The sequence below is a fragment of the Ochotona princeps genome, chromosome 33 (assembly GCF_030435755.1).
Source record: "Ochotona princeps isolate mOchPri1 chromosome 33, mOchPri1.hap1, whole genome shotgun sequence".
Taxonomy (NCBI): Eukaryota; Metazoa; Chordata; class Mammalia; order Lagomorpha; family Ochotonidae; genus Ochotona; species Ochotona princeps.
The window spans coordinates 2,623,083-2,649,094 of record NC_080864.1 but is presented as its reverse complement, the minus strand read 5'-3'; the positions used below and the strand labels follow the sequence as shown (position 1 = coordinate 2,649,094).

General features: G+C 57.8%; 1 protein-coding gene across 5 annotated transcripts in view; it reads left to right on the top strand.

Moving 5' to 3' along the window:
* Window positions 1–24,656, top strand: part of CACNA1A (calcium voltage-gated channel subunit alpha1 A) — a 158,169-nt gene extending 133,513 nt beyond the window's left edge. For 3 of the 5 annotated variants that reach the window (XM_058657747.1, XM_058657748.1, XM_058657749.1), the window contains 15 exons: window positions 6,552–6,668; window positions 6,945–7,010; window positions 7,164–7,279; window positions 9,348–9,498; window positions 9,791–9,918; window positions 12,166–12,262; window positions 14,447–14,552; window positions 18,334–18,441; window positions 18,556–18,656; window positions 19,344–19,447; window positions 19,552–19,690; window positions 19,811–19,924; window positions 22,046–22,232; window positions 22,384–22,643; window positions 23,285–24,654. In XM_058657747.1, coding sequence (XP_058513730.1) covers window positions 6,552–6,668; window positions 6,945–7,010; window positions 7,164–7,279; window positions 9,348–9,498; window positions 9,791–9,918; window positions 12,166–12,262; window positions 14,447–14,552; window positions 18,334–18,441; window positions 18,556–18,656; window positions 19,344–19,447; window positions 19,552–19,690; window positions 19,811–19,924; window positions 22,046–22,232; window positions 22,384–22,643; window positions 23,285–24,043 — 2,553 coding nt within the window. In that variant the 3' untranslated portion in view covers window positions 24,044–24,654. Of the gene's footprint in view, window positions 1–6,551; window positions 6,669–6,944; window positions 7,011–7,163; window positions 7,280–9,347; window positions 9,499–9,790; window positions 9,919–12,165; window positions 12,263–14,446; window positions 14,553–18,333; window positions 18,442–18,555; window positions 18,657–19,343; window positions 19,448–19,551; window positions 19,691–19,810; window positions 19,925–22,045; window positions 22,233–22,383; window positions 22,644–23,284 lie in introns of all 5 variants that reach the window. The other 2 variants (XM_058657746.1, XM_058657750.1) reach the window with 2 other exon arrangements.
* The last annotated feature ends 1,356 nt before the right edge of the window (window positions 24,657–26,012 follow it).

Here is a 26,012-nt window from a genome sequence, read left to right as displayed (position 1 = left end):
TCCCCCAAGTTCAGAGCCCCATCCCCCCAGGACCATAGGGTGTCTGTCAGGTGAGGCCGAGTAGGTTCTATAAGAAACTCACTGGTTGCTGGTGCACGGGTGGCTGGGAGCCTTGGCCAGGCATCAGCGAGGCCTTCAGAGGGGAACCCCCCTCCAACATGTGTACCCTAGAGTTCCTAGTGACCAAAACCCTGTCCTTAGCCGTTTGTCCAGAGAGCCCAGGCTTAGGGGAGGGCAGGAGACCCCCTGTGGAGACTGTGAGGGAGGGGAGGGGGTCCCTGCCAAGGGCAGGGGTGATGCTTGCTGGCAACTTGGCAGCAGGAGGAAGGCACTGCGCCAGGCGTTTCCACACTGGTCAGCTCCTGGGACAGGGCTAGGGCTCTCTCTCTCTCTCTTTCTCTCTCTCTCTCTCACACACACACACACATACACTGGCTGGCTCCTGGGACAGGGCTCTCTCTCTCTCTCTCATACTTTCCCCTTGGAAGATTGAACTGCTAGGGTCTGAAGGCCAAGGCCGCCACATGAGAGGGGGGTGGTGTGAGCAGACAGCCCCCTTCAGGGAGCTGTTCCCTGTCCTGGTGCTGAAGTGCAGAGGGAGGTGAGGCAAGAACTGAGCTCCACACCCCACAGCTCCTCCACACTGGCCCTGCCTCGGCCAAGGTGAACCAGCAAGGGAGGTGGGGTGGACGGATGCTCACCCCATGAACTGTCCTCTCAAGCAGTCCCAGCCCCAAGCCTCACCTTCCATGCTTGTTCTAGGCAGACCTGGAACTCAAACTACTACTTAGATATAGATATAGACTATGATATAGATATAGATATAGATATAGATATGATTTATATTGGAAAAGCAGTGTTACAGAGAGAGGAGAGACAGATAAAGATCCTGCAGCCACTGTTTCACTCCCCAAATGGCCACAGTGGCTAGAGCTGGGCTGAGCCGAAGCCAGGAGCTCTATCCAGGTCTCAAACATGAGCTCAGGTGCCCAAGCACGTGGGCCACCTTTCGCTCCTTTCCCAGGTGCATTAGCAGGGAGCTAGATTGGAAGCGGAGCAGCTGGGACTCAAACCACCATGCACCTGGGATGCCAGCACCGTAGGCAGAAGCTTAGCTTACAATGCCATGGTGCCAGCCCCTCAAACTAAGACACCCTTGTATCAACAGTCCTATTAGATCAAGAAGTCCGAGCTGCCCAGTTTCCCAAGTAGAGTAGGTAGAAGTTGATGACCATCTCCAGGGGTCAGAGGGAGAGAGAGGTGTAGGGCCAGACCCTCAACAACCTGTGTGGTGGCCAGTCCAGTCAGGACAGGTGCAATAGCCCACCCGCTGCTTGGTCATATCCGTGTCCCAGCAGAAGCAACCAACCTATCCAGGCTCTTCTAACACCCCCCATTTCCTGCAGTGCGCCAGGCACAGTTCTGGCAGCAAGGGGGATGTGGAGTGCCTGCCCCCCACCCACCCCGGCCAGTTGACAGTTCAGATAGCAAGATTTGTATATGTTACTTCATTTTAAGATTTCTTTATTTGAAAAAAAACAGAGACATAGCAAAATCTTCCACTCGCTAGTTCACTCCCTGAGCCAGGCAGAAGCCAGGAGCAGAGAGCTCCAGCCAACTCTGCTACGAGGGTGGCAGGCACACAAGTACTTGAGCCCCCGGTGCAAACTCTCCCAGGCCAATCAGCAGGGAGCTGGGTGGGGAAGTGGAGCGGCCAAGGGCTGTGGCAGTGGGCGCCCCTGTGGGAGTCCCTGCATCGCAGAGGATGGCTCCACAGAGCTTGCTATCACTTTACAACCATACTCACCCCAACAGAAAGTTTCTAACCGACAGGAGCTGTCCACAGGAAGTGCCTGGCACAGGACCTTCCTGTAACTCAGTAGTCAGTTTACGCATTGCGGTTATTATTATTATTGTTGTTGTTATTATTATTATCCTATTGCTGCCATGATTGCCTCTTGCCCCTGAATGAGGAACTTTTTAAGGGATAGTGAGGATGGTGTGTGGGTCCTTCTGGGACCGGTGGCATGGGTGGGAGGGCACCCCCCAGTGGCCTCCAGGTAAGCCCCAGGTGTGGCGGTCTGAGGCCAGGAGGGGTGGGTGGGGACGGGCAAGGCGGCCAGCCTGGCTCCTTCTCCTCCCTGGGGTGATGCGGGTTTGCCCCACCCCCGCCCCGTGCGTGATCGGTAACGAACGTGTCTCTTGTCTTTTTTCATGCCTGCTCTTTAAACTGTCTCTTGGCGCAACGCCGTCTGAAAAACCGCATCCAATCAAAATGCACTATGAATTCCATGTGTTCATCCATGACGTGGTCTGTGTGTTCATACGCCAATGGCTTCTCTCCCAACCCGCGGCCGCCACCACCACCACCACCACCACCACCACCACCACCACCCCTCCCCCGGGCACTGAAACCCGTGGGTCTTTTTTTTTTTTTGGCACTGATTAAAAAAAAATCAACCTAAAAAATGATACTACTTATTAATAACTACCCTGTTAATCGCTGACTGAACACGCTGCCCCAACTCTCCCCGCACACCCCCCTTCCACCGTCAACATTCGCCTGTAGAATCCGGTTGGTCTTCCTTTTGAAGTCTAAATGCCTTACGTTACCTGGTGCCCGCACGGCATGCCCACCCCTGCCCCCGACTGCACCCCACTGGGGAGGCCTGACACCCCCAGCCCCTCCCTCCTGTCTCTCCCACCCCCCCAGCCCAGCTCCCCTCTGTCTGCGTACCAACAGCGTCCCCCACCCTTGGGTTGCCTTTAGCGTCATCTGAGTTCAAGGAGTAAATGTGGCAGGTTCTACATAGAAAGGATTGGTTTGTTTCTCTCGCCAGGGAGCAAGGTCTCAGGGCCACCATCCTGCCCCGCCTCCTGTCGCTCCTCAGGCTCTCTGTCCCCCTCCCTCCTACCTCATGTGCTTGTCCCAAGCATATAGCAGTTCTCCCAGTCTGAGGATGGAGGCTAGAAGACAAGGACAGAATTGACCAGGCTAGGGGGCTTGGGTCTGCTGGGGGTCCCCACACGCGCTGGCTGCATTCACGGTCATGTCCCTCACCCTCCCTGCTCACTCTCTCTCATGACATGTCTATCTCTCTTCCAGGTTTCTCTCACACGTACACAATCCCATACTGTCTTTTCTCCGTCTCTCACAGAGACATGTCCTACAGAGACACACATGTATGGAAATAGGATATGTGGGCATGCAAATACGTGCGTACGGATGCACACGGGGCATGCAGCCAGACACCAGCTTGCACAGTCACACCTACACACATGTACACACACTAGTATGTACAGCCACACGTGCGCACACATACACAATTTCTCTGTCATTTCATCCATCCTTCCGTTGCACATCCACATGTCAGCTCCTTGCACATCCCTCCCTCTGTTAAAAGCCCACCTGCTTCCGCCCCTCACCAAAGGACCCCTGGGAAGCACTGAACCACCTCCTGCCAGCAGGCAGTGCACACACACTTGACCACTGGTGTCAGTGATACTGTGGGGTAACAGGCCTGGGTCACACCCACACCCACACACACACACCCTTCTCTACGCCACCAGAAACTGTTCATCATGTTGCAGGCTAGCGGAGAGCTGACGTACCACGGCCCTGTAACAGGGCCAGGCCATCGGGGGTCAGCATCTGTAGTGAGGGGAGGTGGCCGGTGCAAAGAATAGAGCCATCGCTCTCGGCCTTTTGGCTGTGATCGAGGGAAGAATAGAGCCGTGGAAGATACATGAACATCTCTGGAAAGAAGCAAGGAGGAAGCGGGGCCATGGACTTGGGGCTGTATCCTGAAAAAGCCAGGTTCTGCCCAGCTGAGGGAGCAGGAAGGCAGGTTGGCAGCAGCTGGCAGGTGAGCTTGGGGCCACCGGAGGGCTGGGTGCCCACAGACAGTAAAGGTTAGTGGAGTGCTCTTTGCATCCTGCTGGGAGCTCCAGGCCAACAATGTGGCGCTGGAAGACAGGAGCCCGGTGGACCGAGGGCAAGCTAGGAAGGGGGGGGGGGGGGGCCCTCTCGTTGTCCCTCCAATGAGGTGCAGTGGACGGCAGATATTTCTCGCTGCAATCCCAGCAAGAACTGGAGGGATGGAGAGGGCCGCCTAGTACCTGGGTCCCACTCCCCCAGACTCCTGGTGTCTCCTTTTCCTGCCCCCCCTCTTTCCGGCTCGTTCAGCCCCAGGATCGCGGCATGCTTGAGTTGGCTGCATGCGTGACACCCTGCCCCCTCCCCACGTCTCTCTCGCATGACGCCAACCTCTCCTCCCCGCTCCACCCCTTGCAAGGCTGATCCCGGGGCCTGCTTTGCCTGCGCATGCTCAGCTCAGCTCACGTTATGACCCGCCCCCATGAAAGGGATGGCTTGGACTCGGGGATGGAAGGGAGGGGGCCGGGGACTGCCTGGGCTGTCAGGCACCCCCACCCCACGCCAGGTGGAGAGCTGGGTGGCCAGGCAGTGGGGATGGGGGGTGGGGCACAGAGAGTGACTTTTTCTGCCCAGCCAGGGTCTGGGGGTAGGTCTTCCAGGTGCTTGGGACCATCCACTCTGGTTGGATCCAAAATGACTAAAACAGATTCTCCCAGCCCCCGCGCCCGTCTCCATCCCAGAGAGCTTCCTAACATGGGTAGGAAGGCTAAAGGCTTCTGCCAGCCTCAGCAACCCCTGGAGCTATGTCCCTGCCTCTCTGCTCCCATGCCAAAGCTAGCACCTGACCACCTGCCACCACTCCCCATCCGGAGGTCACTCAGGGTGCCCAGCATCCAAACGGAGGCGGGGATACATTGCACTGCAGGTCCCCCCCATCGCAGAAAGAATGCAGTGAGCATCAAGGCAAGCCGTACGGCCAGCCATCCCCGTGCAATGTGACTGGGCATCCTTGCTCTGTGGCCCACACCTCGGGCACCTGCCTTTGCTGCAGACTGGAGTCGGATTTTGGAGGGTTCAGGACCCTCTTAGTGGGAAGCACTCCTTCATGGATGTTGAGCCTGCTGCTGGCGCCAGCTGCCCACTGCCCACCCCACCCTACCTCCCAGGACACCAAGGCACCGCCTGGTCCAGCTCCAGGGAGCCACCAGGAAATATGACCCAGGGTCCCCAAGAGCCAGACTGCCTGGCCATTGTCTCTACTACAAACTAAAAGTAAAACCAAACAAAAAGGCCTGATTTTGAACTTTTTTTAGGGGAATTTTATTGTTGCTGTTACTGTCCCACCAACTCACTGGTGTCTCCCAGAGCTCAGCGCCAAGGTGACAATAGGCCATGCCCCCCAACACCTCTGCGCCCTCTGGGGCTGCAACGGAGGCTGGAGGAGGTGGTAGACGCAGCGACTGTCAGACCATGGGGCCCAGGGAGCAAGAGGCAGGGGCCTCCCCAGGGAGGTCCTGGGGGCAGCACCAGCCCCGCGATGCCCCACCACCTCAACAGCACGCCCCACCCCCAACCGCCGGGCTGATATTTGAGTGCACCTGCCCACGGGAGCTGAGTCGTTCCTGCTTCCTGCAGGCCTGGTCCCAGAAGCCGAGAAGCCATCCCCCGAGGGGGTATCAGGGCCCCAAATGCATCTTCTCGGACTCAGCGGGCAGCGAGGACTCACCCTCCAGCCGAACAACCCCAGCTCCTTCCCGTCCACCCCCTTCCCGCTCGCCAAGCGGGTAAGAAATGAACGCTCCCCGTTCCCACCCCCCACCCCACCCCGACCACCCCCCGACCCTGCTTCTCCCGATTGGCTCGAGCCGCTGCCGCCGCTCTTATTTTTGTGGCCGTGGGGTGAGGTCAGGGGCGGGGCAGGAGCGGTGGGGGCAGCTCAGCAGGGCAGGAGGGCAGGGCGCGCCCCCCGGTGAGTCCCACAACAGATGCATTTCTGGCCCCGAGCGTTAACTTGCCCTCCAGAAACCTCCCCCAACCCCGCACGTGTCCACCTACAGGCCTGAGCGTGCTGGCCGCCCCTCCGCACCCTGCCCCCAGCCCCAGCCCCCGCTGTGCTGTCTGTGCCTCTTACACGTATGATGGGCTCCGTGCAACTCGACCCGCTTGTGTCCTTGGTCTCAGTGCATTTGGTTGTTGGGAGAAACAAAAAAAAAAAAAAAAAAAATCTCGATTTTTTTTTTTCCCTGATTGGATGATTCAGATGTATTTTCTTTTCTTGGTTCTTCTGTTATTTTCTTGCCCCACCTCCCCTCCCCCACCCACTTTTCCTTTTCTTTTTTCCTCCTCTCTTTTTTTTCCTCCCCCCTCCACTCCTCACTGAGGACGTGGGGGCTGGCAGGGAGGGCTTAAGCTTTTATTGTTTCTTTTTTTCCGAAAGTTTTTTTTTTTTTTCGCTGCGGCATTGCACTCACGAAACTCTCCTTCTTTATTATTAGAGGGCCTGGCTTGCTTTTTTTTGGTTATTCTTTTTTGTTCCCTCCACCCCCACCCCACCCTGTTGGTTGGTTGATTGGCTTCGTGCAGAGAGAGAGAGAGAAAGGGCCTCTGTGAGTGGGTGATGGCCCTGAGCCCCTCTGGCTGGGTAGACGGTCACCTGTTTTTCTTCCTCCTGCAGAATAACTTCATTAATCTGAGCTTCCTGCGCCTCTTCCGCGCTGCGCGGCTCATCAAGCTCCTGCGGCAGGGTTACACCATCCGTATCCTCCTTTGGACCTTCGTACAGTCCTTCAAGGTGAGCCCCTCTCACTCCCACCCCTGTCCTGCCGCAGCCCTCCTGACCCTCCTCCAGGGGTAGGGGTGGGGTGGACTTGGCTGTGGAACCGGAACTGTAGAGGCAGTTGCCTAATTTCCTGCTCCATCCAGAAGAATCTGCAGGGTTCCAAGGGTCTCCTGCCAAAGCACCCCCCCCACACACACACACACCAGCCAGTCCCCTCCCGAGCCCCAGCACCGCACGTGGCCCTGGCGCCCTCCAGCCCCCTCCCCTCATTGCCTCCCTCCCCTCCAGGCCCTGCCCTATGTCTGTCTGCTGATCGCCATGCTTTTCTTCATCTACGCCATCATCGGGATGCAGGTGAGCCCCCAGGCCCCCACAGCACCCCCACGCCCCAGGGGAGCCCCGTTTACACACACAATCCCACAGGCAGATGGAGTTCTCCCTCAGAGCTGCCCCACCATCCCCCCCTCAGTCATTCAAGTCAGTCCGCGCCACCCTCTGCACCCCCAGGTGTTTGGTAACATCGGCATCGACGTGGAGGACGAAGACAGCGATGAAGATGAGTTTCAGATCACGGAGCACAATAACTTCCGGACCTTCTTCCAGGCCCTCATGCTTCTCTTCCGGTGAGAGAGAGACAAGGGGGCGAGTGTGTGCTCACCCTGCCCTTCCTGTTGGGGCGTGTCTTCATGCTGCCCTTCCTGTCGGGGCGTGTCCTCAAGCTGCCCTTCCTGTCGGGGCATGTCCTCATCCTGTTGCTTGGCTAGGGAGGCGTGTCCTCATGCTGCTCTTCCTGTTGGGGCGTGTCCTCATCCTGTTGCTTGGCTAGGGAGGCGTGTCTTCATGCTGCCCTTCCTGTCGGGGCGTGTCCTCAAGCTCCTCTTCCTGTCGGGACATGTCCTCATGCTACTCTTCCTGTCGGGGCATGTCCTCATCCTGTTGCTTGGCTAGGGAGGCGTGTCTTCATGCTGCCCTTCCTGTCGGGGCGTGTCCTCATGCTACCCTTCCTGTCGGGGCGTGTCCTCAAGCTGCTCTTCCTGTCGGGGCATGTCCTCATCCTGTTGCTTGGCTAGGGAGGCGTGTTCTCACCCTTTTCTGCTGTGGTGTGGGAGGCCCTTGCAGGAGCATTGCTAGCGCTCTGGGTGGGTGCCAGGTGTAACCTCACATGGGATCCCCCCGACCCCCGTGTGAGGTGGGAATTCTTGGCACCCACTTGCAACAGATGAAGAATCTGTAGCCTGATACCTGTGCTACTTAATCCTGGCTGCACGTTAGAAGCAGGTTTTTGAGTGTTTTCTTCCTCCTGTAGGAGAGGCAGGGGCTTACAGTGCCTGAGGGAGAGGCAGGCAACCAGGCCATAATGACAGACGATGCCAGAAGGAAGTGAAATCCAAGATTAGCAGAGAGAGGGTGGCGGTCAGCACTGCTCGGGCAGGGGATGAGAACACTCACTGCTCAAGCACAGCCACATCCTGTCTAACCATGCCTGGCTCCTCCACTACCAACTCAGCTTCCCCTGGGTGCACCTGTGACAGCAGCAGATGACAGCCCAAGCTCTGGGGGCCCTGCCGCCCACTCCCAAATGGTAGCATCAGCCAGAGTTAGGCTAGTCTGCAACCATCTGGGTCTCCTACGTGGGTGTGCAGGTCCAAGCACTTCAGCCATCATCTCCTACTTTCCCAGGAAGCATTAGCACGGAGCTGGCTCAGACGTGGAGCAGCCAGGACTCAAACCAGTGCCCCTGTGAGATGCTGTGGCCGCAAGCAGTAGGTTAACCTGCCACAGCACAACAGCAGCCCCAAAGGGTGGGCATTTGGTACAACAGTCAAGCCCTTGGGATACCGTGGCTATGGTCTGTATCAAAGTGTATGATTGGTGTTCTATTACCAAGCTTCCAGTCCACCTCCCTGCTAATGAGCACGCTGCGAAACACATGGTGATGGCTCGAGTCCTTGGCTCCTACGTCCACGTGGGAGACTCAGACTGGATTTCTAACTCCTGGCTTCAGCTTAGCCCAGCCCTGCCCAGTGTGGCCACACAGGGAGTGAACCAGTGGATAGAAAAATACCTCTCTCCTGCCTTCCATACAAATGAAAATGTAAACATTTGTTGAAATACTACATTTTCAGTCTTTAAAATAAACAGATAATCATGCCCCACAAGACCACTTGGAGTCTCGAGTGTGGAGACACTAACGTTAGCACCTTTTAAGATTTATCTATTTTTAAAAATAATTAAAAATAAAAAGATTTATCTATTTATTGGGAAGACAGAGTTACAGAGAGAGAGAAATGAGAATCTTCCATCCACTGGCTCACTCACCAGCTGGCCGCAAGGTCCGGAGCTCAGCCAGTCCAAAGCCAGGAGCAAGCTTCTTCCAGGTCTCCCACACAGGTGCAGGGTCCTAAGGCTTTGGAGCATCCTCTACTGCTTTCCCATGTCACAAGCAGGGAGCTGGATGGGAAGTGGAACAGAACCAGTATCTGTTATATGCGATGCCAGCGCCAGCATTTTTCATTTTATTTGTTTATTTATCTATCTATCTATCTTTGGCAAGAGCCCCTTATATTATAACCAAATGTGCAGATGCCCCCTGCTGGGAGCCATGGAGTCCACGTGCTTAACCTGGGAGCTGTGGGTGCCAGATCCTTGATGCCCGCTCCTCCTCCTCCTCTTCTTCCTCCCCACTCCCAGGAGCGCCACTGGAGAAGCCTGGCATAACATCATGCTGTCATGCCTAAGTGGGAAGCCATGTGACAAGAACTCGGGCATCCTCACCCCCGAGTGTGGCAACGAGTTTGCATATTTTTATTTTGTGTCCTTCATCTTCCTCTGCTCCTTCTTGGTGAGTCCAGGACTGAGTGGGGGTGGGGTGTGAGGCAGGGGACCCTTGAGGTGAAGCAAAAAATATTTCTCAGTTTCAGAACGGCCAGCAGAAGTGGGCGGGGGTCTCCTGTGGTAGGGACCATTCCCCCACCCAGCCCCCACGTGGGCCAATTGTCTCTTCCACTGCTGGGGATCCCCAGTGGCGGATCACACATGAGCCTGTTACGGGGGAGCCAGGGCGAGTGGGAGAGGACCCGGCAATTGCCTTCCCCAGTGATGTCCATCGCCCTCTGTCTCCTCCCTCTCGGCAGATGCTGAACCTGTTTGTGGCTGTCATCATGGACAACTTCGAGTACCTCACTAGGGACTCCTCCATCCTGGGCCCCCACCACCTGGATGAGTACGTGCGGGTCTGGGCTGAGTATGACCCCGCAGCTTGGTAAGTTGTGACCACAAGTCCTCCTGCCCCATTTCCCCCACCCCACCTCTTTCTGACCCCAGAGCACATGGTGGGGGCCTCCCAGATCTCATGTTACGGAATCATTCCAAAGGAAAGAAATGGAAACCACAGTTCTCAGGCACCCCAGGTGAAAGGCTTGGGGTGCCTCCTTTCTAAAAGAGTCATTGATGATGGTGCCTGCTACCCGATCCCCTTTCTCCATGTGTGAGGTTGGCGATTGGAAAGAGTCGGGCCCCCAGGAGGAAGCTAGCTCCCCAGAAGTGGGTGCCCACAGACAGGCCAGAGGTGGACTCAGTGCTGCCAAGGGAGGGAGCTCCTGACCAGCTCTGCAGATTTCCTGTGGGAGCGCCTCCTTCTGGGCAACTACAGTACGTGTCATGCAACTGTTGAGGAGCTTATGCTCTCCCTCTGCCGGCCAAGCACAGTACAGTCCTGTTGTGGAGCACATGGGCTCCCTCTGGTGGTCAAGAACAGTATAGGCCTGTTAAGGAGCCCTTGGGCCCCCTCTTGTGGTCAAGCACAGTACAATCCTGTTGTGAAGCACATGGGCTCCCTCTGGTGGTCAAGCACAGTACAGTCCTGTTAAGGAGCATGAGCTCAGCACCAAACCAGATTGAGAACAATGCTCAAAAATCTGGATCAGGGTGTACATGGCTCCTGAGTCCTGACTTCCTCTGACCTCAGCCCTGGGAGGGTTGAGAACTCAACCTGTGCCCATTTCCCAGCCCTGCACTGTGAGCCCAGCCCCAGAGGCCAACCCAAGCCGCAGACCTGGGATATGGCTTGTCACGATTCCTCTAACTCTTCCTTTTTTGATTTTAGGTCACAGCAAAGTCGGATGCTGTACCTCCCATTCTCCCACATATACCCGCAGTAGTAGTCCAAGTAGATTGTGGGGGAACAAGGTGCAGAGAAAGAGCCCGAGGCAGAGATGTCCCCCTGGTCAAAATCGAGGGGTCTGCAAGCATCTGGGAACTCTCTCAGATCTGCCCCATGCCTTCCATGCAGACCACCCCCTCCTTGGTGTCACCGCCTCCATGTGTGCCCCTCCTCCTGGGGGGAGCCAGTGTAGACATGGCCTGTCCCCATGTCCTCTCCCGCCTCCACTAACCCCTGTTTTCTCCCTTTCAGCGGTCGCATCCATTATAAGGATATGTACAGTTTATTACGAGTAATCTCTCCCCCTCTCGGCTTAGGCAAGAAATGTCCTCATAGGGTTGCCTGCAAGGTTTGGATTCCACTAAAACCTGCTAGCGTCCATGGAATGAGTGTGGCTTTGGGGATTCTCAATATATATATTTCATATATATATATATATATATCTAAAAAGAGAGACATTTCTGTCTTCTCTCTCTCTCTCTCTTTCTCTCTCTCTCTCCTTTTTGCATCGAACTAGAAAACTCTCTTTAGCCAATAGAATGCAGGCCTTGTAGACTTTTGGATAGAGCATGGAACAGAATTTTCTCAGTTCCTTTTCTTGGCCATCTGTGCTTGCTCCTGGCTCGAGCTGTCCATCCCGGGGTCTCAACGGCACCCCCACACACACATGCCCCAACCACACACTGTCCTGGGGCAGTGGCAGAGTGGGTTGGAACTGATTACACATTGTCCCAGCTGTCCCCCACCCACCATCGTCTCTGCCCCTTCACTCCCCCTCACCCTGGACCTCTCCATCTTCCCACCCAGGCTCCCTGACCTCAGAGAGCAGCCTCAGAGACCTCGAGCCACGTCTGGCAATGACAGTGGACCCAGACACAAGCCCAGGACCCCATCCCCCCTCTGCCTCCCACAGGGGTTCTTAACTCTCGAAGGTCCCCACACACATTGATTCTGACTTTTGTATTCTTTCTCTTTCTTTCTCTCTCTGTCCCTGCTCATGAGCAGTGAAATAATCCCTTTTTTCTTTTTTTTTTTTTGCTTTTTTAAAATGTGCTTTTCTTCCATTTTTCCCACCCCTACTCTGTTCCTCTTTATTCATTTATTTCTCTCCTTTTCACTCTATATTCTTTTTTTTTTCTCTATTTTTCAACTCTTGTGGTTTTGTTTTTTTGGGTTTTGGTTAGTTTCAGTTGTTTGGTTTTTTTTTGTTTGTTTCATTTGTTTTGTTGTTTTCTGGGGGGGGGGTTGTTGGTTTTTTTCCTTTGTTTTTGGCTTCTGTCACTTTCCACACCTCACCCTCCCCAGCCCACCTCACGGCCCATTTTGTTTTGTTTCCGGTGCTGCCAGGGGCCGCATGCTTTACCGGGACATGTATGAGATGCTGAGGCACATGTCCCCACCCCTGGGGCTGGGAAAGAAGTGTCCCGCCAGAGTGGCGTACAAGGTAGACTACCAACTCCAAGCCACCGGTGCTGACTGGAACACACCGGCTAAGTTTTTTTTTTTTTAATTATGATGATGATGATGATTGTTTTTTTTTTACAACATTTCCTCTTCTTTTTTTTTTCCCCTTTTTTCTTTGCTCCTTGAGTCAGTGGCTCATAAACTCCCTTGACACGTGTCCGTCTTTCTGATCGTGTCTTCGTGTTTTGAGACTCCATTATGGCGACACGCCGGGGGTGGGTGGCGGTGGGCCTGGGGTGGGCTGGTGGAGGGCGTAAGAGAAAAGCGAAGCCCAGATCTCCAGGAGTCTGATCCCACATCCACCTCTACCCAGGCCCCACCACACACACACACACACACACACACACACGCAGACCCCTGAAGCTGATCTCTGACTTAGGGCCTTGGAATCTTCAAGATCCCAACAGCCTCCCCTCCCCACCCTCTCTTCCCTCTCAATTACTTCCTCTCTTCTCCGCGGCCCCTCTCCCCAACCTCCCTCTCCCCACCGCTGCCACAGCCACCACCACTACAACACAACTGTCCACTGTTTCAGAATGGGCAGACGGGCCGCAGCTGGACCCCTGGACGGTGGCATACTCATGCAGGCCATGCACGCTGCCTTGGCAAGGGGGTGGGGGAAGCCTGGGGCGGGCAGGCACCATGGCCGACAGGGGCCGGGGAGGGGGGCTGCATGTTGGCTGAAGGAGCGAGTGTCCTGCCGCCAGGCGGCAAGGCCGGCCCACTCCTCCGGACCTCCTCCTCCCTGCCCCACTCCCCAGTACTGGAATCTCCCTTGGCCTCCAAGGACAGACATTATTCCCATGCCCACCCCTAACCCTCCTACCACTCCTTGGAAAGTCTAGAGATGACCCATGAACCTGCCTCTGGCTCTGCCCCAGACACCATCCCACATCGTCCTGTTCCTTCTCTCTGCCCGTCTGTCTGCCTCCCATCCTCCTCCTGCTCCTCCTCCATGGACACCCCTCAGAGTCCCTGTCTCTCCCCTGTCACCTCTTCCCCACAGCCCTTCTCTGGGTCTCTGTGGCTAAGTGTTTCCTTTCCTCCCTGTCTGTAAAGGACCATCACACACCTTTGTGCCCATTTGGACTTGCCATCTATGGGAGGCCTGTGGCACTGACCAGCATTGAACATGTGCCTTCCTTAAAGGGAGAGGCCCTTTGAGCAGTGTTCAACCTGTGCAACTGCGCACAGCAGCCCCTTCTCTGTGTGTGTCTTCCTTCCCCCCTGCCCCCCTTTCACCTTGCCCCACCTCCCTCCTCTGGCTTGACCTTGATTCCCATTCTGCTTCCAGCCCACATGTGTCTGAATCCCACCCTGGTGAACCCCCAGACGTGCTCTCCATCCCCATATCCAGCCTGGGCTGGGTTGTGCACCCACCCAGCCACAACAGTCCCTTTCCATGACGCAAAATGCAGGGGGTTGAGCTGGGAGGGATGGGGACAGAGTCCCTTCCTCCCCCTACCTCCCACCCCTGCCATGGCACAACCAACCAGGATCCGGATACACCCCCCGAGACCCACTTTCCACGGAGCTATGAATGAGTCTCGAGATTCCGTCTGCATGCCCCCATGTCGGTGCCACTCTGTGTCTCGCATGCCTGCCCGCCTGCCCGCCTGCCCACGTGCTTTGCCTGCTGCTTCTCCTGGTGGTGCAGGGAGGGGTGTGAACTGTGTCCTTGGTGTCTGTCCTGGGCCTGGCAGAGCCAGGAATGGGAGTGGGGTGCCAGGATCACCCCCACCACCAAGCCCCAAGCGGCCGTGGCTGTGGCTGTGGCACCCTCTACTGGCTGCTGCACGCATTGCGTGAAATCTGTTTTTCTCTGGGCATTGGAGGTGGGAGGGGTCAGTACCAAGTGGAGCCATCCAGGAGAACTCTGGGGCACTGCAGGGCAGGGCAGGGCAATGCCCGTGTGGGGGTGCAGCTGGCAAAAATAATTTATTAAATTAATCATTAAAAGCCTGGGGAATGCTAGCCAGGGAGGGTGGGTCCCAGGGTGCCCCCTGCTGGACACTCAGGGTAAGGGGAACCAGTGTCACTGCGCATTTCAGCCTCTCTGAGTTCTTCTGGTGGGGTGACAGGGGGGTGGGGCTCCCAGGGGCTCCTGGGACCGAGGGAACGGGGCCAAGGTCGGGGTACTCAGGGCAGGACTGGCTCTCTGTAGAGGCTCTTGCGGATGGACCTGCCCGTAGCAGATGACAACACCGTCCACTTCAACTCCACGCTCATGGCCTTGATCCGCACGGCCCTGGACATCAAGATTGCCAAGGGTGAGGAACGGGGCCAGGAGCTGGAAGGGGGCAGGGTGGCAAAACGAATGACAGACCCTTTGAGGAGTCAGCCCCGTAGCCCAGGGACTCCATCCCAGCCTCCCACATGAGTGCAGGGGTCCAAGGACTTGAATCATCATTGGCTGCTTCCCATGGCTCACGGCAGGGGGGGGTGAAGTAGCAGGTTAAAAAGTGCCTTCTCTCTCTCTTGCTCTCTCTGTTTTCAAAACAAACAGATAAAAAACCACCTCCCTCTGGAGGACAGGTCCCCGGTGACCCAGCACCTCCTCCAGGCTTCCCACCTCGACACCAAGGCTGAAGGGACAGCTGACTGTCCCACGACTGTGACTCCCGGGAGCTGAATTCTTTTCTAAACACAACGAGTTCCCCCGGTGGAAGGAGGGTAGCAAGGAGAAGACCCCCACCAAAGACCCAGCCAGGCTCACTCCTCAATCCCAGAGGGGATTGAAAAGGGATGGCCAGGAAAGTGGATACACAGACACACACACACACACTAACACATGCGCGTGTGTGCAGACATACACGGACACATACACACGCATGCAGACACAGACGTGTGTGCACAGGCACACATGGAGACATGCACCCGCATACAGACACATGCACACGCCAATGCAGAGACACACACAGACACATGTGCAAACAGACCCTTGTGCACACATACTCAGACATACATGCACACGGACACACACACAAGGACTGCAGTGACCTAGAGGGCGCACTAGCAGGAAGGAACCATATGACCGCTGCTGCCCCATGGCCTTGGAGGGCCTGGCCGCCTGGTCCAGGTTCGCTCAGGGCCGATGAGGGCAGAAGAAGGGGCGTCAGGGGCCTGATGAGATGCTTGGACTTCACTTTGACTTCCAACAGCTGATGGAATGGCCAGGCAGAGAAAGAGAGAGAAGTGGCTACTACAGGGACCAGAGAGAAGCTGGGACAGGAGCCAGCTGTGGGAGAGGGGGCATTGGGGAGGAGACCAGCAGAGGGTGGGGCAGCCCTGGCAACACGGTGAAGGCTCCCACTCCTGCTGTTCCAACACCATGCACCGGGGTCCGTTGGAACAACAGTGACGTGTGTGGCCATGGACTTGGCCGCGCTAACACAATGTGGTAGATTTGTGAGCGTATAAGAGAGGACGTGGAAGACAGCAGGATCCCATCTGCTGGTTCACACCCCACATAGCCATAGCAGCTGAGGCCAGAGCCAGCAGCACCACAGATCCATCCGGGTCTCCCTCGTGGTGGACGGGGGCCCAAGCATTTGAGTCAGCATGCAGCTGCCACCTTCCAGGAGGGCTGCCAAACACCCACCGTTGAGCTTTCTGTCTAGCAGGCATGGGTACAGCACAGGGGAGACGGATGGACACACTCCAGTCACCCTTCAGGTTCTGGAACATTCTGCCACCATTCTTGGCTGGAGAGAGGCAGGATCCTCCGCTTCTCTGTGGGTCTCAACCCAAAGAGACTGGAGACCGTCTTCATTGTTTTCTTATTGACACGTAGCTGGACCTCCCACCACCCCAAAGCCTCCCTCTCGCTGGAGTGCCTGCCCCTTTCCCCCGACCCCAGACAATGAGACCAGAACCACCAGCCTGGGGTGGGAGTTGTGGCACAGTGGGTTACATCTCCACTTGTGACACCAACCTCCCATATCAGCACAGGTTCAAGACCCGGCTAATGCACTTCCCTGATCATTCGTCCAGGGTCAGCAGCAGATGGTGGGCCCAATGTTTGAGCCTCTGCCACCCTCCATGGGAGACCTGGGTGAAGCGCCTGCCTCTTGGCTTCAGCAGGCCCAGTCCTGGCTGTTACAAGGATTTGGGGGGAGTGAACCAGTGGCCGCAAGAGCAATCTCTCTATGTCATGCCGCCTTCGGTATAAACAAACAGATCTCTGTGCCCAACTCACATAGAAACCCAGAGCCCCGATCTCCACCCCCGGCTCCACACTGGAATTCCAGCTTCGGCAGGCGCACAGGACCCTAACATCGATAGACAACATTTGGACGATCCTTAAACTTATGGATCTACTTGAAAGAGTAGAAAAGTGAGACACAACGAAAGATCTTCCATCTTCTGATTCCCTCCCCCAAATGACCACAACAGCCGGGGCCGGGTCAGACCCAAGCCAGGAGCCAAGGACTGCATCCGAGTCTCCCATGTGGGTGGCAGGGCTCCAAGCATTTGAACCCTCCCCAGGGTGTGCAGCGTCAAAGAACTGGAGCCAGAGATGGGATTCAAACCCACACACTCTGACACGTGGCACAAATGTCTTAACCACAGGCCCAAATGCCCACCTCACAAATGACTTTTAAACACGTAAAAGTTCAAGGATTACAATCGCCTGCTAAGAAGGCAGCTGAGGGTTGAGCCACAGGGGACAGCAGCGACAGCCATTCGTTGCACCTGGGACCCCCCCCAAAAAAAGAGAAACAATTGAGTCCAATCCAACTCCAAGGAGAATTTTTCCCCAAGGGTCTTGCAGGATAATCTTGACCTCTGAGCCTACCCCAGACCCACCCAGCAGCCTCAAGGGCAACTGCTCAACCCAGACACCTCAGCCCCCAACCCTGCAGCTACCAACAAAGAATGTGAGGTCGCAGGGCAAGGCAGGGAGAGAAGATTTGAGAAAATTCTGTTGCACACGGAAAGCTTTGGAACAGGAATAGGTGGGAAGGGAAGGGGGCAGGTAATTGAGGCGGCCGTTAATGATGTCATATGGGACACCCGCATCCCACAGCACCGGGGTTCCAGTCCCACTCCCATGACAGATTCCAGCATTCCTATTAATGCACACGCTGGGTCTCTTGAGCCCCTTCCACCCATGTGGGAGAGCTGGAAAGAGTTCCAGGCTCCTGGCTTCAGTCTAGCCCAGCCCTGGCTATAATGGCCCTTGGAGGAGAGAACCAGTGGATGGAACATATCTCTATCCTCTCTTTCTTTCAAAGAAGCTGGAAATAAATTTGTTTTTGAAACATATAGGATGGGTGCCACATAGATATTGGTAGAAGACTGTGCAAAGGTCCTGGACTGGGACAAAGTGGGTGTGGCTAAAAACAGAGCGATTGAAGGGCAGAGCAGAGGGCCGGGACCTGACGCAGGAGCTCACAGGTGCCTCCTGGTGGCTGCAGCTGGGACAGAACTCAAGAGAGCTCCAGGTCCCAGCAACTGTATCCAGAACAAGATGCCATCTCGCTCAGCAGGGTGTCTGGGCACCACCCCCACTGTTCCACTTTTGAGATTTACCCCAGAATTGGAGTCCCTGGGATGAACCTGGCAGCCCCTGAGGTCTCCAGACCCCAAGCCAGCAGCTTCTCTCAGCATCTCCCAGCTGAGACAGAAGCCCCTCGTGTGGGTTGATGACAGTGAAGCCACGGTATAGCTGCACTTTGGCCATGTGGGTCATCACACCAGCAGGTGGGGCTGATCTACACTGTGCAGGCAGGGAGTACGCTGGAGACCTGTGGGCACAGGGGCCGGAGCCGTGGCACAGCCATCAAAGCTGACGCCTATAACGTTGATATCCCACAGCAGCACAGGTTCGAGCCCCAGCTGCTCCACTTTCCATCCAGCTCTCTGCTCATGCACTTGGGAAAGCAGCAGAGGCTGGCCTGGGCGTTTGGGCGCGTGCACCTGTATGGAAGACCTGGATGGAGTTCTTGGCTTCCATCTAACCCTAGGAGAGACCCCGTCCTGCCCCCTTCGAGGGGAGCTGCTGGCACAGCAGCAGGTGGTTAGGCTCTCCATGTGCTTACTCCTCAGGTGGAGCCGACAAACAGCAGATGGACGCAGAGCTAAGGAAGGAGATGATAGCCATTTGGCCCAACCTGTCACAGAAGACCTTGGACCTGTTGGTCACGCCCCACAAGTGTAAGCGCTTTAGCCCAGGAACCATCAGGTTGGATGGAGGAGGCGGCATGGTGGAGGTGAGGAGGGGGCGCTGAGGCGGGGCACACAATGACCTTGCCCTGTGCGTGCCCGCAGCCACAGATCTGACGGTGGGGAAGATCTATGCGGCCATGATGATCATGGAGTATTACCGCCAGAGCAAAGCCAAGAAGCTGCAGGCCATGCGTGAGGAACAGGTACGTCCCCGGGGATGCCCCGCTTGTGGGGGCCAGTCAAAGCAGGAGCGGGTGGGTGTGGCTGGGCTTGGGGGTCCATCTCTGTGCCACCTTAGGGCTGGGTACACCAAGTGTAACCTGGAGTAGGTTGCTGGGTGCACGTTGCTGGGTGCTGGGACTTGGGGGTCAGAGGGGGGTATTTGGGACCTCGTTCAGCAGGTTTTGGGAGTTTGGGGTGGTGGGTAAGCATGAGAGAGGGGCTCAACAGAGGCTTGAAGGAGGAGTGGACGGACAGGACCGAGCATTTATCCAGGTGTGGGGAGGACAAGCTGGGGACACCTGGTGAAGGTGGCCAGCAGGAGACAGTCGAACCGAGCCAGCAGAGAGAGGAGTGAGGGCAGAGGAGGGCAAGGTGGTGAGGCACCAGGCTGTCCAAGGCGTTAGGGACTTCGGGGGTTACCCCGACACATCCCCACCCCCAAAGCTTCAGCTCACCTCATTTGCCCCTATGTTAAGCAGGTTCCAGAGAGGAACTCAGGCGCTTGCAGGCACCCTCCAGTGGCTGTCGGGAGGGTTACAGGCAGGAACTGGAGAGCCAGATGGGGGTTGGTCAGGTGGGCTGCAGCCAGAGCCTGACCCTGGCTCTTACCTCTCCCCCCTGCCTCGTCTGTTCCCCTACCCACTCCTGACTCCCACCCCTATGCACAGAACCGGACCCCGCTCATGTTCCAGCGCATGGAGCCCCCACCAGACGATGGAGGGTCTGGTCAGAATGCACTCCCCTCCACACAGCTGGACCCTGCAGGCGGCCTGTGAGTGCTGCTGTAGCCACACAAAGGCAGGAGGGAGGGGGACCGGCAGCGCGTCCCGAAGCCCCCACCTCCACCCTGACCCCTGGCTTGTGTTGCCCATGCAGGATGGCCCACGAAGGTGGCCTCAAGGATAGCCCGTCCTGGGTGACGCAGCGGGCACAGGAAATGTTCCAGAGGACGGGCACATGGAGCCCGGAGCGTGGGCCCCCTGCTGATGTGCCCGACAGCCAACCCAAGACTCAGGTGTCTGTCCACCCTTGCACACCTGCCCAGGTGCAGGGAGGGGAGGGGGTCCAGGAGCGAGAGGTCCAGAGGGCGGCACCTCACCGGGCCACGTCCCCTGCCCTGCCCTGCCCTCTGCAGTCCGTGGAGATGCGAGAGATGGGCCGTGATGGCTACTCAGACAGTGAGCATTACCTCCCCATGGAAGGCCAGGCCCGCGCCGCCTCCATGCCCCGCCTCCCGGCCGAGAACCAGGTGAGAGCTTTTACCCAGCGCCCCCTGGGGCTGCACCCCACAGCCCCTGCCTGGTGGGGTCGGGGTGCTGGTGGTTCCTCCCCACCACTCACACTGCCCCTTAACCCAGGCCTGCACCTGTAGGCTCAGTAGCAGATACAGGCCCTGCCCCTCCTCGTGGCCCTACATGGAACAGCAACCCACATGGCTTCCCCCCTGGGCCTGTTGGGGGTGGGTGCGGAAGGGAGAGGATGTGAATGACTTGGGGCTGTGGCGGGGAGGGGGCATCAGGCCCAGGTGAGAGAGCTGTAATCAAAGGTCGTAGAGACACATGTGACACACACAACGCACCTGTGCACACATGTGCACACACACGCATGCACACAGGAACCTGGCTGAGTTCTGGGACCCAGGGGCTGAGTGGTGGGTGGGGCTGGGGCCAGCTGGGGCGCCGGACTTCCTGTCTGGTCTTGCGGGGGGGGGGGGGGGCTGGAGGGGTGCCAGAGTGTGTGTGTGTGTGTGTGTGTGTGTGTGTGTCTACCTGCCTAGCCGTATGTGGCTGATTGGCTGCTTGGCTGGCTACCACAACCCACCTGGCATGGAGGGAAGGTGGTGGGCTGTCCAGTCAGAGGCATGGCTGGCCTGAGGGGGGGATGGGGGGATCCTTGGGGAGCCCTGAAAACAGGGAGGAAGGACTTTGTGCGCAGGGGTCGGCATGTCTGGCTGTATCAAGCTGAGCGGAAGCATTGCCTGGCTGGGCCATGGTTGCCCTTGGGCCTGCGCCCATGCTGCTGTGTTACCTGTGGGCAGGGCCGAGTGGAGGGGACTGCCCTTTCGGGGGGCCCCCACCCCTGCAGTGGGTGTGCATGCGGCTGCCTCGCCCCCTCCCCAAGGAGGAGGGGAGGAGGGATGGTTGGAACAAGCCAAGCCGGAGCCCAAGGAGCCCTCAGGTATGGCATGAGCCAAGGGCCTGTGGCCACGCCACCCGCCGCGTCAGCCTTGTGCCTCTGCCATCTGCCTCTGCCCGCCTCGTCTCTCTTTTTCCTCCTCTTTGCTCTCCCTCCATCCGCCACCACCTGCCTGGCCCCACCCTGGCCCCTCCTGCCTTTTATATTTATTTTCTTCTTTCTGTTTTTCCTGTGTGCACCATCCCGTGGGGCTGTGACAGAGGAGAAGGGGCCGGCCACGTGGGAGTGACCTCACTGTATGTATCCTACCCGGCTCAGCGCTCACTCGGCTCCGGCCCCCTCCTCCTCCCCACCCCCCCTCGGGGGACTCCCTCCTCCCCATCTCTGTCCCCCCACCCTGCCTCCTTCTGCCCCCTCCCCCCGCCTCCTTCTGCCCCCTCCCCCTTTCTTTGCAGCTCACGCCCACCCCTTCCTCACACCCCTTCACCCAGCCTAAGGAGCGCCCTCCTGGTGTAGTCCTCTGTCCACTGGAGCCAAGGCCCTCCACACACACCTTTTTTCCCTCCAACTCAAGGATCTGCCAGCCCGTTGGCCTCCATCTCTCTCTCTCTCTGTCTCTCTCTCTCTCTCTCCCCCTCTTTCTCTCCCCTCCATCCTTCTCAGCGGTGGGACTCATTCTCCAGCCACCTCCACCAACCCTAGCCTGTAGCCTATCTCTTCCAGACAGGCCTGGGCAGGCCCATCGGCAGCTGTCCCCTCATTGCTGGAGCTGAACCCATTCAGGCTCCTCCCTAGGGCAGCTGCAAGCACACACAGGCCAGGGATGAAAATAGGGGAGCACCACCCCAAAACCTGAGCCATAGAGGCAGGGGTGTCCAGAGCCAAGGTCAAAGACAAGAGCAGGCAGCCTGCAGGCTGAGGAAGCTGGGGCTGAGGCTGAGCCTCCCAGCGCCTGGGGAAATCTGGCAGGTGTCTCAGCTTCCCTGAGAGAGAAGGGGGCAGGGGATGCTGGGCTGGGCTGGGGGGACTTCATGCAAGTATGACCCTGGACCCTGGAGCAGCCCTCAGACGATGGGCAGATGGGATGGGGTGGGGGGGGCAATCAGGAACGACCCCCTCGGTCCTTCCCTCCAAGCAGCAGGAGGCCTCAGGGCTGCGCTGGGCAGGCAGGCAGGAGGGAGGTCTCTGACCCCCAACCCTCTGCCCCTCCCTGCCGTGTCCCCCTCCCCCCCAGACCATCTCAGACACCAGCCCCATGAAGCGCTCAGCCTCTGTGCTGGGCCCCAAGCCTCGGCGACTGGACGATTACTCCCTGGAGCGCGTCCCTCCGGAGGACCACCAGCGGTACCACCCGCGGCGGCGCGAGCGGGCCCCCCGCACCTCCGAGCGCTCCCTGGGCCGCTACACGGACGTGGACACAGGTGAGCTGCACCTGGGAATACCCCCCAACCCAGCCCAGCCCAGCCGCCTCCACCCTGCGCACACACCCACCCCCTCACCGCCATGCGTGTCCATCCTGTCCTCTTCTCTCCCACCCACCCCTGCCCTCCTCTGTTCCCCCCACCGGCCCAGGCCTGGGGACGGACCTCAGCATGACCACCCAGTCGGGAGACCTGCCCTCCAAAGAGAGAGACCCGGAGCGGGGCCGGCCCAAGGACCGGAAGCACCGACAGCACCATCACCACCACCACCATCACCACCACCCGCCGCCAGCCCCGGACAAGGAGCGCTACGGCGCGCACGAGCGGCCCGAGCACAGCCGCGCCCGCGCCCGGGACCAGCGCTGGTCCCGCTCGCCCAGCGAGGGCCGCGAGCACACGACGCACCGGCAGGTGGGTGCGCCCTGGGGCGGAGCCGGGAGGGGCCGTGGACTAGCTAGGATCCCGGGGTACCCCCCATACCCCGAAACCCGCAGGACGCGCCCTTCGCCCTGTCCCAGCCGCACGCCCCCTGCCCGCCGCTGCAGCCTCTCGCTCGCTCCCCCCACCCGGCCCCCTCCCCAGCTCCCCTATTTTTTTTTATTGGTTTGTTATTATTACAATTTCTCCCCGGCTGCGAGTGATTTGTTGGAAACTTTGCTCTGTTGAACCCCAAAACTTACAAGACTCCGTTTCTCATTTCTCTTTTCACTTTGTTATGTTGGTTTTTTTTTTTTTTACTCTCCCTCCCCCCTTCCCTCCCACAAACCCCACCTCTCCACCCCACACACACACACCCCTACCCCCCATTCTCCCCTATGTGGCTGTGGCTTTCTCCTGTGGTTTCTGTTCAAACGTCCTGTGGCCCCTGCCCCGTCCCCTTCTGGTGTCCCCGCACCCCTCTTGGCCTCCACCCCTTTCCCATCCGCGTCTCTCCTCTTCCACCTCCCTGGCCCTCCCCCTACCCCCCCCCCGTGTGTCTCCCCCACCCCATCTTCTGGTGGGTTTTGTTGTTATCTTTTCTTTTGATTTCCTTTGTTTCAATTTTCGTGTAGGGCAGTAGTTCAGTAAGTGGAAGTCCAGTCCCTTCTACATCCGGTACAAGCACTCCGCAGCGGGGACGCCGCCAACTCCCCCAGACCCCCTGCACCCCCAGGCCGCACGTGTCCTACTCCCCCGTGATCCGTAAGGTCGGAGGTGCGGGGCCCCCGCAGCAGCAGCAGCAGCAGCAGGTGGTGGCCAGGCCCGGCCGGGCGGCCCCAGGCGGCAGCGGCCCTCGGAGGTACCCGGGCCCCACGGCCGAGCCTCCAGCACCGGCCCTGGAGAGGCGCGTCCCGGCCCCGACGCCGGTCCGGAGCGAGTCCCCTCGGGCCTGTCGCCACCACGGTGGGGCCCGGTGGCCCGCGGCCGGCCCGCACACAGCGCACCGCGGTTACTACCGGGGCTCCGACTACGAGGAGCCTGATGGCCCGGGCAGCGGCCTCGGCGATGAGGACGAAGAAGAAGAAGAGGAGGAGGACGAGGACGAGGACGAGGAGGAGGCCTTGGCCTTGGGCGTGGGTGGGCCATACGACGCGCGCCACGTTGCCTCCGCCGCCCCGGGCCCCGCAGGCCGATCGTCCAGGACTCCTCGGGCCGCCGCGGGCCCAGCGTGTGCCTCGCCCGCCCGCCACGGCCATGGCCACGGTCACGGCCACAGTCACGGCCACGGTCATGGCCGGCGGCTGCCCAACGGCTACTACCCGGTCCGTGGGCCGGGCTCCCGGAAAAGCCTGCACGAAGCGTACAGCGAGAGCGACGAGGATTGGTGCTAAGACTTCCCGCGCCCCCTGCGCCCCCCGCGCCCCGGGCGAGGCGGCCCACCCTGCACACACAAGCTCGCGCGCGCGCGCGCACACATGCACACACACCCTGCACCTGGGCTCAGGAGAGAGCGCGCACGCGTGCGTAACCGCCCTCGCCCACGCGGACTCCAAGGGCCAGAGGTGGGGGGCGAGGAGGGGTCCCCGAGCCAACCCCCTCCCCAGCACCCCACACGGGCAGGGCTGGGGGGTGGGGCGTGGGCCGCACGGGAAGAAACCCAAAGCAAACGCACGCAGCCAAGGGATTGGAATTCACGCAGGCATGTGCGGACATCTCGGGGATACCAGAAACGCACCTGCCCGCAGCACACGCGCGCGCGTGCGCACACACACACATGCACGCACGCACACACATGTGGTGACGTTTTTAAAAAGGAAGAGCACGACGGGGAGTGAACAATCCTTTCTATTGATGAGTTTTATCATCTGAACTGAATCTTTTTCCTGTCCTTGCTGATGGCAAGCTTGGGGGGTCTGGGGGCGCTGCCCCCGACGCTCCCTCAACACACCCACACACGTGCGCGCGTGCTCACACCCACACACCACACACACACACACAGGAGTGCTTGTTGGATATCCTCCACACCCTACTATTACTGCCTGCAGGAATCAACTTAAAAAAAAAAAAAGAAAAACACTAATACTAATAACGACAATAAATTTTCAAAAAGACAAACAAGTCAGTGACAAAGCATTGTTTTTCTGATATTTGATCTTGCTTGAAATAAAAGAAAAAAATTAACAAAAAAAGAATTATCAGCCACCACCACCACTACGGATTCCTAAGCTTCTTTTGTTCATTTTGCGGTGTGTTCGTCTTCCTTCCTTCTTCCTCTCTCTCTTTCTTTTTCTTCTTTCCTACCTTGTTTGAAAACTGTGGGCTTGAGACTGTGAACTATTGCATGATATTGAAAAAGCAAAAGCAAAAAGAACAAAAAAATAAGAATAATAAAAAAAAGTTGGAATCGCAGGGCTCTTTGTGTCCCCTTGTACAGGGGATGCTGAGAGGGGGCAGGGGACGTGGCGGACTTGGACTAAGCTCAAGTGTAGAAGAGAAAGCTGACCCTCTTCCCCTGCCTGCTCCCAAGCCCCCCTCAGCACCAAAGCCAAGAAGACTGAGCAAGGAAGCACCCCTGAATCCCAAATACGACCCAGCATGCTCTCGGATCTGCTGGGACACACGAATTTTCCCATCCTACTCTCTCCCTCTCCACCCCTATACTCCCAGCCAGGTGTCCTGTAGTACCAATTCTCCCACCCCTATCCCCAACCCTCAGGGCTGGGCCATTCTTGGGGTCAGAAGTCCAAACAGGTGCCAGGAAGTGGAGAAGGCCAGAGGTGGGGCGACTGGTGTTCAGCCTGGCCCAACGCCCTTGCTGGGATAGACTTAACCACTCACCATTCGCCCCATCCCAACAGAGGCAGATAGTGGTCCCCCCAAGTGACTTGCTATTCCACCTGCTTTGGCTGAGGCCCAATAAAGAAAACTTCTACCGCTTTCCAGAAAGATCCTGAGGGACTCGTGAATGATTCTCAGGGAGTGCTAGGATCCCTGTAACCGATGTGGAGTTCAGCTCCCTGCACATGCGTACTCTGGAAACAGCAGGAGATGGTCACCTGCTGGATTCCCCTCTGCCCACCAGGGAGAACCAGATACGGCTCCTGGCTGTTGACTCTTGTCTGGCTGTATCAGGCAATCGGGTACAAGCTAGAAGACAGAAATTTCTCTCTCTCTCTTACTCCCTTACAAAAATGAAAATAATTGCTTTTTAAAAAAGTATGTGAAAAATAGAGCCCAGCCCAATAGCTCAATAGCTAAATTCTCATCTTGCAAGCACTGGGATCTCTTATGGGCGCTGGTTCTAATCCCAGCTGCCCCCCTTTCCATCCAGCTCCCTGCTTGTGGCCTGGGAAAGCAGCA